At 43.9% G+C, this 13676-nt stretch overlaps 1 protein-coding gene across 1 annotated transcript in view; it reads left to right on the forward strand.

The window, feature by feature from the left end:
- The window catches only part of LOC119379167 (MMS19 nucleotide excision repair protein homolog), a 105098-nt gene that overhangs the window by 43882 nt on the left and 47540 nt on the right, over positions 1-13676 (forward strand). Inside the window, exons 11-14 of the mRNA XM_037648368.2 lie at positions 2912-2945; positions 3011-3141; positions 8874-8952; positions 9898-10105. Coding sequence (XP_037504296.1) covers positions 2912-2945; positions 3011-3141; positions 8874-8952; positions 9898-10105 — 452 coding nt within the window. The remainder of the gene's footprint in view (positions 1-2911; positions 2946-3010; positions 3142-8873; positions 8953-9897; positions 10106-13676) is intronic.

A 13676-nucleotide genomic window follows, 5' to 3' on the forward strand; every position in this document is an offset into this window, starting at 1 on the left:
GCGTTTGCCTGCTTTGCGTATGGCTGCTAGACGTTAGTTTCACTTGTTTCTAATAATCGCTTATACCCGCGCCCGTGCTGTTAAAGGCACTACGTGTTTGTTTCGCTAAGAATCACTTGTTCAAGTTCATAGCGGTGTTAAGCAAGAGGGAAGAAAAGAAAACCAAGAATGCTTTTAAATCAGACGGAACTGGCGTGCCTCCAGGTTTTCATATTTAAATGTTTCTTAATATCGGTTTGCTTTGACATGTTTAATCTGCAACAGTGTGCAAAAACTGGGCTAGTTGGTTGATTTTCATGGTAAAAGCAGCGCAAAAAGACGGCAACACGAGAAGAAGAACGACACAGGACAGGCGCTGAACTATTCAGCGCTGGTCCTGTGTCGTTCCTATTATCGTGTTCCTTTTGCACTGCTTTTACCATATTTATAGGCTGCTTCAGTTGAACTAAACCACTTGCTCGGCTGCATAGCTCAGCTGACTTTAAAGTGTTTTTTCCTCTTGGTGAAATTTAAACTGTTTACAATCGCTCATAGCGAGTATATTGGCTGCAGTGCAGTGCGTTTTTTTTTCTCTCTTAGTCCACACCCCCGCCCCTTCATTCCCTCTGCAAGGGGGTTCTCTTGAGCGCGAAATGTTCAAAGCATTTACATTTTCCGGCTCCTTTTCCTTGAGAAAATTGAAGTGGAGATCGGAATGGTGCAGCTGGAGGCTCTTTGATACTGAACATTTTATTTTATTATTTTAGCGATAGTTCTATCTATACAAGGACCAATTATTTCTGCTAACTTACGGCTTCAGATGCATACTAAGTACTCGCAAGGGAAATGGTAAAACGTTTTTTTGTCATCCCATACTTTTATGTCAGACGTTTGTTATCACATACTTCCCTATCACGTTAAGAGGTCAAATTACTTGGCCCTCCTCAACTTCAAATGTTTTTTGGCGCTCCCTTTGGACACTCCTGTCTGATTTTCTTTTTTTCTTTTGGTAAAGTACTACGATGCGTCCGGGAACACCGTAGGCACAGCGTTTTCTGACAAACGTGGGGTATCTCAACAACCTCACCGTTTATAATGTGTTGGTATGTCCTTTCGATGAAACTCACATCGAAGTGCCGCTCACAAACAACGCTGTCTCTCGTCAACTCTTTGTCAGTCCGCTTAATATTTCAAGCTCATTGCTCTCACGTCGAGAGATCCTTCGGGGCATTAAAGACCAAAAGCTTCTCCGAGCACGATCTATACCCGCCTTTATAGCCAGGGACGAAGCATGTACTTGCGCGACTTGACGGCATGGTTCGCAGAACACGTGGGTACAGCGGCGGGTAAAGAAACGACGACAGCGAAGGCGAGACATCCGAACAAGGTGACGGCACAGCACAGAGAGAACGAACGAGCCAAAGCAAGCGCGGCGAGCACCTACTACTACACCAGCGCCCCTTGCGGCGGCCAGAACTGTCATTGTGTTCCGCGCATCCCTTTCCCACGGCGGGGATACAGCGCCTGTCACACTTCCCCCTCTAGCCACCATAATTTTGTGGATATGTTTAGGTGCCACCATGTTGGGCTACTAGCGTTGCCATTGGGCTTCTGTAACAGCTCTACAAAGTCATATGCATGAAAATTAATGTACAAATGCGTTCACTCATTTGTGCAAAGGGCCAAAATAATGGTGCCCATAAACAAAAAACTAAACTGCTTATATAGGTTTATAAGGTTTATATAGGTGAAACTGCCTAGTATAGGTTTATAATTCATTATATGTGATTTTCCTTTTTTTTTTCAAAAAGAGCCAAATGCAGAAATTGAAACTGCTAAATTTCGCGTAAAGCGTGCCTAAGTATCTTTTAACTTCTAATACAGTTGGAATCAAAATGGGGCAATTCCTGACTGTAATGGAACTCAAAAAGGCAAAAATGAGCCATATGCTGCATCTGTTTCAATCAAACTGAGCCACATTCATTAAATCAGCGCTGCATCAACAATCGTGACCAAAACATCCAACATGGTCTCATCCAATCTGTTTCATTTGTGTCCTCCTTTGCTATCGTGTTTACGTTCCACAATTAGTTTTTTTAGGTCGAGTTGGCACTTACCAAAGAATGTGATGTTGTAGGGCAAAACTCAAATATAAAGAGTAAGAGGCCGAATTTACTACTGCTTTTTGCCTCTGAGTGTTTCTTTTCGAGTTTAATGCTACAGTATCATGTCCTTCTTTCGCTCCAAGACGGTATATTTGAAATAAAAGATATATGAAATGAAGATATTGGGCACCGATCTATTCCTTGAAGAAGAAGAAGTGATCTGAAACGGCAGGTCATAAAATGAGCTCAGAAGAAGAAGAAGAGCTAGAGCACTTTTCAAGGCCTTCAACAGATGCCAAGAACAAGAAAATGATGCCGGCAGTCCAGAATAGTGCGCCTTTTGCCACGAAGGACCACTCGCTGTTCAAGTCTAGTCATCATCATTACACGCATGCGACGAAGGACGGCACTGATGGAAGCACAAGGATGATCCTAATTTTATTGCAAAATATGGCTATACCATGCATTCGAATTGTTTTAGACTTCTGTTATGAGCTAATTCAAGCCCAAATGAAATGTTCCAATGTATAAGAGCCAAATACAAAGTTTACTCTTGAATACCGACGATAGTGGGCTATATAGATTTTAGCCACAATATAGATTTGAGGTATTTTAGGGGACAGAAACACACTGGCAAAAAATTGTTGGAGCAGGCCCGACCATATTGGCAGTAGCAGAAAAGTGCGTTTTTCTCAGTTTCAGTTAAAGTGCATTTGGCTCTTTTAGAAAAAAAAAAAACGCCACATATAGACATGTTTGTTACATTGAGCTTTCATTATTTAATCTAACCATTGACTGGTGAGGTGGGGCATTTTAATTTCTTGCAGGCATTGAGAGCACTCTTCAAGACTGTTTGGAAAGGTGAGTTCCATTTCGGTTGACTTAGTGAATAATGGATGCTAATTTTTAAGAATTTTCTTCTACAGACTTGCAACAAGGTGAAATCCCAGGAATGGGCAGAGTGTTGGAAGCATTTGCAAGGGCTTCTGCCGAAGCCTGCTCAGTTGCCCTTGTAGAAGCGCTGCCCAGTATACTTCAGCTGCTGTCAAAGAATGAAGTGAGTGAGTGCTACAATTGAAAGGTCCCACAAAAAATGTGCTGGATTAAAAAGAGGGAGTCATGTAAGCAGGTGGTTTGATAACTTGCCATATTTACTGATTATAGGTTGACTCATTTTATCTAAATTTGAAATCCGAGGTTGGAGGGTTGACTTACAATCGAAAGCAATACTAGTACACCACCAGTTACGGCAGGACAAATGAGAAATCAGGCATGCTGTGGCATGGTTACAATATTACGTTTGCTTTCCAGCTCTACCTGTAGTATATAATTATTCTGCACACTTGTCTTGAAAAAAATTTTCTTTTTCAATAGACAGTAGGATTGGGAGTGTTGGTACAACATTATTAAGAGTGCGTATCAGTGCAAATGACAAGAGGGGTCAGAAGAGAGAACTTAGAGCGCTTAACTACCAACAATTACACGCTGGTACAACAGCCATGCGCGGAACACAATATCGCAAAAATTCATCACGTGACCAAACCTAAGTACATCTTTTCTTTATTGGTGAGTACAACAGAGGGGTTGCTGCCACAGTCATTCTTTAAAGAAATAATATTTTCTGCCTCGATGATTTCGTGTGTGGTGCAATCTCTGCATTTTGCAAAAATGCTACAATCAGAAAATTTTGGTCTACATCCACACATGCTACAATGAGCAGAGAGCCACCCTTGTTTTGACCGATCAACATTATACAGATGTTCTTCCAACCCATCGTTTAAAGGGCCAGTAAACAACCCCGAGGTTCAAAAATTGTAATGAAGAGAATTATGTGCACTTTTGCTATGTGAACATGCTGCCGCAAGAATTTTGCGAATACGTGCTATAATAAGGAAGTTACAGGGGTTAGAACATCCGTTTCAGCTGGTTTCAAATTTTCGCGCGGCCTCACCACCCTTCTCCCCCACAGGGAGGGGAAGGCGTAGCCCGTCGTCGTGACTCCGCTCACTTCGGCAATGTGACACGACGTCAGCAATTGACGTCATCGGCGAGCTCGATCACTCACAATGCACTTTCGCTTGCTGCGGCTCCTGGTTGTTTATTGTTTACATTGTCGCACGTGCTCCGTAACTTGATGGGCAGTTTTCGGCTCTTCGGTATTTTAAACCTTTGTGACAGTTCACAATGCAGCAGGAATGTGTGCTTGCTTTCTAAGACGACGAAGGGGCACCGCGCGTGCAATAGAAAAACCAAGCAAGTGCGACCCGTGCAAGCTACCGGAGATTCCCCCTCTCTCCGCTTGATTTGCAGTCGACAATGCTTCCTCCCTGTTTCTCCACGTCTTGCTCATGTCGAAGGCGAAGTGCGTGCAGCTGCTATGCGACAACCCGACAACTGCGTGGCCGAAAGCGCATCACCGCAGGCCCAAGAAACAAGGCGCAGGATCGTAGCAGTTGGTGGGAACAGGAACTGACGTTAACTTGTTGAGACTTGGTTTACACCAATCGACGAGCTCAGTGGTACGTGAAGTTGCCCATGGGCAAGTTTGCGTCACTGCGCGTACGAGGGGGATTGGTCTGGCGAAGGAAAGAAGCGCGGGAATTGTTTATCGAAATGGAAGGTCTGCGCAGCGCACGGCGCTGTAATATTCAGAAAATGTGATCGCCGCGGTCTACTGTACGGTCTACTCTACTTGGCGAGCTTGTTTGGGGTTGTTAAAAAAAAGTCGGAGCCTGTTTACTGTCCCTTTAAGCAATCATCAATTTGGCCAACGTAATATTTTCTACAGGATGAGGGTAGCCGGTAAACTACATTGCAAACACAATCTCTAAATTTATTTGCGTGGTTGATAGTACATCTATGATTGGTTCTTGACGCTGGGACCAAAACTGAATTCGAAAACTGCACCACCATCATTTTGCAAAGCAAAGGTGCTCGTGGAACATTAGCTTTGTATAGATAGCTTATGGCATATGCAAACACTTGTGCCTACAAAAGGTGTGAGATAGCACACAGGTCATGTGATAACTCCACCTATACTTGACAGATTCTAAAAAAATTTTTGCACCAGGACATTCGTGAGGCAACAGTTCCCAATAGTAAGGTCATTCTGTGGTATCCTAGAAAGGTCTGTCGGGACCATGAAGGTTGGCTAAGAGCCGATGGCAGATCATGCTATTTCTGTCTTGTATTTAATGAGCACTGCTGTTTTGAGCCGGCACAGGTAGGGGTCTTACTCAAGAAATCATCGAAGCTGAAAATATTGCTCAGCTAGGGGATTCTTATGTAAGCACCACAATAATAGTCCTGTTGACAGAATTAATTACACATATTTGGTGAGATTCAAAGCTGGAAACATTCTATTCTGTGCCTGGGTGCTTCACCAGCATGTATGGGTTAAGCCAGCGCCTCCTCTATTTTTTCAGTGCCTGGGCAAACGCTCTCCTTGGGCCGTCGAGCGTGCGCTCCACCTCCACTCGCCGCTGCCACGTGGCGGCGCTGTGCTTGTAGACTACTGGAAGCTGGCACTGAGCGGCCGCGCGTATTACGAAGCTCACGAATGCGTGTTTGCATCCGAGTTTCATTGCATTAGTGCTTCCCACAGGCTTTCATAGGTACAGGGGGGATGGAAAAAAACGTAAATGTAGCAACGCGCTGTTTTCATCATACTCTGACCGTGGTGGCAATTAAAAGACGCTAGATGGTCTTTGATTGTATCATGGAGGACTCAGTCTTTTCATCAATCATGCAAACTACAACCAATTGAAAATAAATGCGAAATAGCAAAGAATGTAGGTGCCGCATGTTTTGTGTTTCTTTCCATCCCCACTGTATGTATTCTGCAGACAGTCTGTCAGGCCGTGCTGCCGGTTCAGTGCTTGCATTCGAGTTGGACAGCATTCGCGTTTTATTTTCTATTTCAGGCTATTGCAGCCATGTCATTTGCATGCCGTACTGTTGTGTTCCACTCTGCAAATGGAATGGAAAGAAATCATGATTATCTTTTTTTATATTCCTTTATTGATAAAGAAAAAGAAAACTCACAGGGTCCTTATGCATTCACCTAAGGCGACTGAAAGGCGAAAGCCATCAGCTTTTTTTTCTTCCCAGTCAATGTATTGAACATCCCCTGCCTCCCTCCGAGATTTTTCTGCACCTAACATGGTTTTCTTACAGCCTCGAGTATTGGAGGCACTGCAAGCTTTCTGCACCTCAGATGGTTATACACTGCCTCCGTGATCGGCCAGTTTTGACCAAGCGAAGATGTAATATCATGACGTCACGATGATGTCACAAAATTTTGTTATCTGTGACGTCATATGACAACATCATCACATGACGATTTCTTGCATCACTCGTGTTGGTGCTGCCAACTATCCATTTTTGCATTGAGGCATCTAAGGCTTTTGCCTTAATACACCGTTCGGCTGTCCCTCCATGAAATCCTAGCTGCCGCTGGTGTTCGGAAGATGTGACTTGCAGTAATTAGGTGGGATAATTGGTCTCCTAATACATCTTCAAACTACACTAGAATATGTAGCCGTCATTTACGACCCGAATATTTCATAGAATATAAGAAGCGGCTGCTTAAGAAGGATGCAGTAGCGTCAGTCTTTGCAGACTACCCATCACGTTTACAGCCCAAGGTAACAACTGAACCAAGCATGGCAAGTATCACTAAACGTGACCATGCTGCGTCCGAACAGTCAGCGAATGCATGTACCAATAGCAGCGCTGCCTCGCGATTGTTTCCATGTGCAGCGCTGGCATTAGGTCCCAAAGCTGAAGAATCGGAGCCTATGGACACCACATGCGCTACCAGTAAAACAACCGACAATCACCATGTACAGTGTGACAATGAATGCGTGCACAAGGCTGGGCAGGCTGCCCCATGTGACAAAAGTGTCCATGTTGACAGCCATTCGGCCTCTACTTTGCTCACTACCGAAAAGACCAAATGGAAGAGAAAAGAAAGAGAGCTGAGGAGCCAGATACTGGGGCAACAACAATTCGTCGACAAATACAAAGACGAACTCAAGCAACTGACAACAGGCCGCATTTTTTACGCCTGTCATATTGACTCAAGTTGAGAGTCGGCATTATGACTTCAGACTTGAACAACAGCATCTGTTCACACACATCGGCCAGTGTTGCAGGAAGCGCACGGCATATGCAGCTGTTTTTGTTTGTTTCAAAGCTTAAACCACCACGATTTAACTGGTTTAAGCTCTGAAATGGTGAAATCACTTGGCATAGTTTCTAAATTTTCTGGCACCAGCTGTTGTTTTCTCTCGGTGGCAACAAATGTAATTCTCAAAAGCTTTACAAGGGGAATGGGTGATCATGTATATCCCTGGAAGCAGTCTAGTGGCATTTCGTGCTATTTAGCGCATGAACCCCAGGCTTGCGTATAGTGTGCTACACCAGCAGATGGTAGCATGCATCGGGGAACATTAAGTGCCCAAGCTTTCAGTATTAGCTCCTGGCAAATGCTGCTTTCAAAAATTCACTTTCGGACAGTCAAAGACCGACTCTCAGTGAAGCGAACGTGACGGTGACAAAACAATCTTCCGCGCATCACTGGCATGCGCTCTCTGGTATGGGCCTAGCAGACACGCGAGCGTCTCAATCAGATAGCCGCGAATGACATATGCCTTTGAGATGGGCTGGTTGCCCAGAACGGCAAGCGCTTAATGATTCCTGTTTGCAAGTTTTCATTATACTTTAAACAGCGTGAATACAGCCGAAAACTGAACCATATAGCAGCTTCGAATGCAGCGACGGCATTCGTTTCCGTGAGCGACGACGTGACGCCGAGTCTACTCTGGTGGCAGTGCCTAGCGGCTAAAAGCGGCATTAACGTTGACGGCCGGTTCCCATTGCGCTCCTCTCCTTTGCCCAGGCACCTAAAAATAGAGGAGGCGCTGGTTAAGCACATGCTCTGCTTGCTGAAACTTTGCATAGTGTAACACAGTGTGGCTTTCATATTCTGATGCTCACAATGTTATGTGTACGCTGCTTGCCTTTTCTTTTAAATTCACTACAACTCAGCACTGTGTGTGCCTGCTGCCATCAGTATTGCAATCCTCTGCTGCACTTATAATTAATAATGAAGGGTAGTTACATAGATTTGTTTAAACTGTGGCCTTTTTCCAGCTTCAAATTATCGTCTGGTTTATTTTTCTACCTTAATTTCTCATTGCAAATTTGTTCAGCACTGATTGCCTTATCCTCTTTTATGACATAACTTCTATATTATTATGCAATGTAAAGATCATTACAAAAGACTTTAAAAAATAATCACCCATAGTGAGTGTTACTGCTGCAGCATCCACTAGATCTAGTATGTCAAAGGTTGCAAGGCTTATTTATTCACTGGGAATTAGGTGATAAATTCAAGTACTGTGAACTTGAAACGATCAGCTCCTCTAACATGAAATAATTTCACTGCTGTGCTACATTGTTGACCCACGAAGAGCTCTAAAAGAAGCTCTAGTGCCAGCATTATCATGTATTGAATCCAGCATTGCCAATGTGGTTGAACAATTGAAGTGCCAGATTTTTCTCTTAATTTTAGTATGAAAATTTGTGAACAAGGGTGAAGAGATGCAATGATAAGTTAGTTCGATAAGTTCGGCTTTACCTCCAGCATTTTTAACTGAAGTGGTGCAGTGCCCACAACAGCCATTGCAACCATATTCAAAGTGGGTGTAATGCAAAAACATGGTACTATCATATTTTGGGCGCACATTGAAGGCTGTCTTGCAGTATACCATGCACATCTTACAGGGCTTGAGGCCACTTCTGGTTCTTGAAAGTACCAACACTGTCCTGTCATTTTATGCAGCTCTATGCAATCACCAAACAGGTGAGTGACTGTGATAGCATAGAATGTTTGTTGCACTTTTCATTTCTACTTGGAGTGTTTTGTTGTTACGGTCCTGTGATTCCTGTGAGGCTTCTGTTGTAGCACTTTCTGTTGCAGATTTTGCAGGTACTTTTAGGAGTACTGTGTGAATGGGAAAGGACAACATCAATTTTCTTTAGGCAGTTTTATTAGTGGTCAATTTTACATGATTATTAATATCCAGTAATACTCATCATTTTAGAATAGCAGAAATTTAGGGTTGGGCGAATAGTAAGTTTGAGGTTCGAAGCAAATTTGAAGCGAATAGTGATTTGGTCGAATAATTTCGAATCAAATGGTTCGAATAGTATATATCACTTATTAGTAAAAAAAAGTCAGCATTTTTGTCATGACAAAACTGACTTGCACAATATTTTTAAGAATTGGAACTAGGCATGTGTGAATGCCACTTTTTTGGTTCGAAGTGAAGTGGAAGTGTAAATATGATTGTTGACATCTAAAAACTTTAATGGCAGTCATTCAGAGTTGTTCATGATGTCGCTGTGGCCACGAGAAACACTAAATCAAAGTGAATGCCAACTTTCTTTTGTCGCATATTGATATTCCATGTTTTCTGGTGATACGAATTTCGGATGATATGAATATTTTTGGTAACACCGTGGGATTCGTATCACCGAGGTTTTACTGTAGGTGTCTTTCGAACAACACTTTAGCAGTCAACTCTCTTTTGCATGCTCATTTGTTTGCTGTTTCATGAAGTACCCTTTCATATCAACATTCCATGCTGTTTGTGCCTGCGGTGGGTTTAATTAAAGGCTGTTCAATGTTTTTCGTTAGGGCAGTGTTATCTTAAATGTGCTTCATTCATCAGAAATGAAAGTTGTGGGTCTGCTGCGTGTAGCTTTAATGTAAACTGGCCACCTTATGTCCTTGTCAACTATGCAGTGACACAGGAGCTGAACCGGTTGCTTGGCCTGCTGGCTGACCTGCTGTGCACTCTGCTGACTGGCAGTGATGATGAGCTAGCTTTACGGGCAGTTGCAGCACTTCACACTGCACTTCAAATTGAGGGCTTCTTGACAGAATCACAACTGCACATAATAAAGGACCTGATAGTTCATGTGGCAACACATGAGGACGCTCCTGTACCACGGTAAGATGTCATAGAGCATTTTTAAAGGATCAGTAAAAAACCATGAAGTCCAAAATTTGTAATGGTGAGATAATTGTGCACTTGTACGACGTGAACATGCTGCAGCAAATATTTCACAAATAGGCGCTGTAATGAGGCAGTTAAAGGAGATAGAACCAGGCTTTTGTGGCCACTTCAGCTGGTTTCGGTTTCCCTTCCGGCCTGCCTACCCTTCTCTGCCTTGAAGAGGGGTAGGCGTAGCCCTTCATCGGCTTGCAGCCAAATACTGAGCAAGGTTTCCTCCACGCTCCAGTCAGTTACTAACAAGCATTGCAGTAATGAAGCATGGTGCAAGTCACGAGGAACTGATGAGGAAAAGAAATATGCGATATGCATGACAACTGCATGGCCAAAACCGCATCACCACAAGCCCAAGGCGCAGTTTCCTAGTGCAGAGGACCAGTTGACGAGCTCAGTGCTACGTAATGCTCCCATGGACAATATTATGTTACTTTGTGGAAGAAAGGACTGGTCAGGGTCCGGAGATGGCCGTGTGGACTTTTTTTTTGAAATAGAGCATCTGCACGGCATGCAGCACTGTGGTATTCACAAAATGCGATTGCCGCGGCCTTGTTTACTAATGAGCGAGCTTGTTTCGGAGGTGTAAAAATAAATTAGGGCCTGCTTACTCTTCAAGACATCAGTACTGCTTAGGTTCAGAATATGTGTAGGAAAACACATTGATGTTCCAATTACAGTTGAAACTCTATTTAGCGAATTGATGACCATGCTAGAATTACTTTGTTAAATCGGAAATTTGATAAAATCAAGAACGCGAGTTCTTGATCCTTTGAAATCTAGAATTCTACCTTAGCGACACCCAAAAGCCACCATGACATTGTTTTTGCTGGCAACCCACACCTGCATGTCTGAAAGGTCCACGAGGGTGGCACGAGGGTGGCCCAGACATAGGAGACACCATGTCCGGGCGATGCAGGCCAGGTAGACAGGTTATGTGAAGCTATGACAGGCTACCGATAGCAATAACACGGAGAATGAATGCAGTGATTGTGCGAGCAGGCCGAGCGAGAAAGATGTGAGGAGATGATCAGCGCTATCTGTCACATAAACTATGAAATAACCAAAGCAAGTTCCTTATATAGTCAAGTTACAGTTATAGTCATAGTCAAGCATATTCAAGTTATAGTCGAGCAAGTTACTTATAGTCCTCCGTCCGGGTTGTGCTGCTCACATAGCAAAAGCATGTTCAACTACCAACTTGCCCAGCTTGCTGTTATAACCAAAGCTGCCTCAAGCACCATCCGGTATGTAAGGGCACTGCCAACTGCAGAGTCCATTGTTCCATGCATGCGTGTTGCGTGCAGCCTGATGAAAGTAAAGTTAGGGCCGTAACTGGGGTGCCTGAATGTTTTAACGCGATAGCGTTGGGCACATGCTTGAAGAAAAACGAGTCTTGGTCAAACTTAAATGGAAATCACCACTTTTAACACGAAAGTGTTTTATGCCGGGGTCCACCAAGTACTTCAGTCACGGTTATGACGTTCATAAAATGGACGCCAACGGGTGAGAAAGAAAAGAAACTAAGATAAAGATCCGGCGCTGGGAATCGAACCCACGACTTTGTGGCCGCGACGGTACACGCCCAACGCTCACCCGACTAAGCCAACTTGGCAGATAACGGACACTCCACGAACGCGCCTTATATCTTTCACATATCCTCTTTCACACGGTGCTCTCTGTTGGCGGTGTAGGTAGGCGGGGCGGAGTGGGGCGGTGCCGCCGTCTGTGAGAGGAAAAAGAAGTAATGCGTCACAATTGACATTTACTAGCGCTTACTCCGAGATTGCGCGCGATATCGGAGGTCATGGTTAAAGCGTCTCGATATCAGCGAGGGACACTGGCCGCGCTGGTGTCGCCGAGGGAACCTAGACGCAGTTACGTTCTTTGCCTCTCGCTTCGTGTTAACGTGCGCCGTCACATCGGAGTAGTGCAAGTTCCACATGCACCAACGCGATTTCTCCGCCGCCGACTGCTTCGATTGAGAGAGCACCGACTAACAAAACTGCTGCAATATGTGTTGCAAAAAAGACACGATTTCGACGGGCGAATGTCGTGCCTTGGTGCAGCGAGACAGAGGGCAGAGGGAACCACGCGTTTGCGGCTCAAGCTACGAGCCTCTGCCTCCCGTGTTGCTGAAGCGCAGTGTGGTAGTGCATGCATGAACACAGGCGTCGGTAACCCATTACTAGTAAGCGCACACCATGCCGCTTCTCTCCTTAATTGACGACATTTTGAAGAAGTGGCAGAAGTGCATATCGGGTACCAGTGTTGATTATGAGCTTGTTGATGTCATCTTTACACGTGATTCTGGATTCGCTGATTCCAAATATATGTTCACAACTTTAGCTACCACAACGGTTTAATCATGATCATGGGCGTTAGTCGTCGCGATGGAGATATGCCACTAGGCATCAACATGGGTGCATCGACGTCAAACGGTGCTATAGCTGCCAAACACCAATAGACATTGTAGAAGCTCTCATATATCACTACACGATAAGCACAACTTCTGTGAAGACACGTTTCACTTTCGTGTTATAACAATTCCTATGACGGAGGGATCAGCCATGTTTTTTCACTTAGGTATTTCTGGAAAAACCTCGTTGAATCAGGTTTAGTGGCCAAATTAGTTCGTTAATTTGGCTTAGTAGCGACACTGAACCCTATGGATACTTGCCAGGAAAGGGAAATTCCTTTGTTAGATTGGGAATTTCATCAAATCGGGTTTTGTTAGATTGAGTTTTAGCAGTATCATTTTTCTGCATTGCAAAAAAAAAAATTCAATTCAGGATAAATGTGAATTGGAACAGCAATGCCCATTTTGTCATACATTTTCTGTGCATATTTCTTAAAGGGGCCGCGACACTGCTACAAAACCCTGTTAATTCGGATTTCTCAAGACCAGAGAATATGTTCAAACTACTGTGAAGATGACGATAACAATTTAAAAAAATGCCTTCTACATTATTAAGACCTTTATTTATTTCCTCAAGAAGTCTATTTTCGCTGTTTGCTTCCAAGAAGTAATGTGCGACAAAAGCACTCTTTTGTGAAGTTCCCGCAAGTGGCTAAGCCCACGCACACTATCAGGGGAAAGCATGCAATCTCCAGAACACTTGATGCACCTGCAGGCTCCTTCAATGTGTGGTGTGGAGGTCCGCTGAAAGTAAACCTAAGTGTTCATCGGAATCAGAACCTTTATTACTCAAAACCTCAGTGATAGGTAAGCGAACAAAAAAATAAAAACAATAAAAAATGTGCACACTTTGCAAAGGAAACAGAAACCAAGGCTGTGCATGCCATGCACCATGCAAAAAAAAAAAAAAAGGCGACAGCACACTCTGGGACAGAAAGACCAATTTCAATGCAGTGTGAAAATGGTGCAAATGAATAGGATGAAGAAAAAGAAAGGCATCCATACATTGTTTAGACTGATGGCCATAGACCCACCACCAGGGGAGCTGGATGCTCCCCTGGTGGGCCGCTGAAAACGTCGAAGGTCGTCGGCTCG

The sequence above is a fragment of the Rhipicephalus sanguineus genome, chromosome 1, assembly GCF_013339695.2.
Source record: "Rhipicephalus sanguineus isolate Rsan-2018 chromosome 1, BIME_Rsan_1.4, whole genome shotgun sequence".
NCBI classification, from domain to species: Eukaryota; Metazoa; Arthropoda; class Arachnida; order Ixodida; family Ixodidae; genus Rhipicephalus; species Rhipicephalus sanguineus.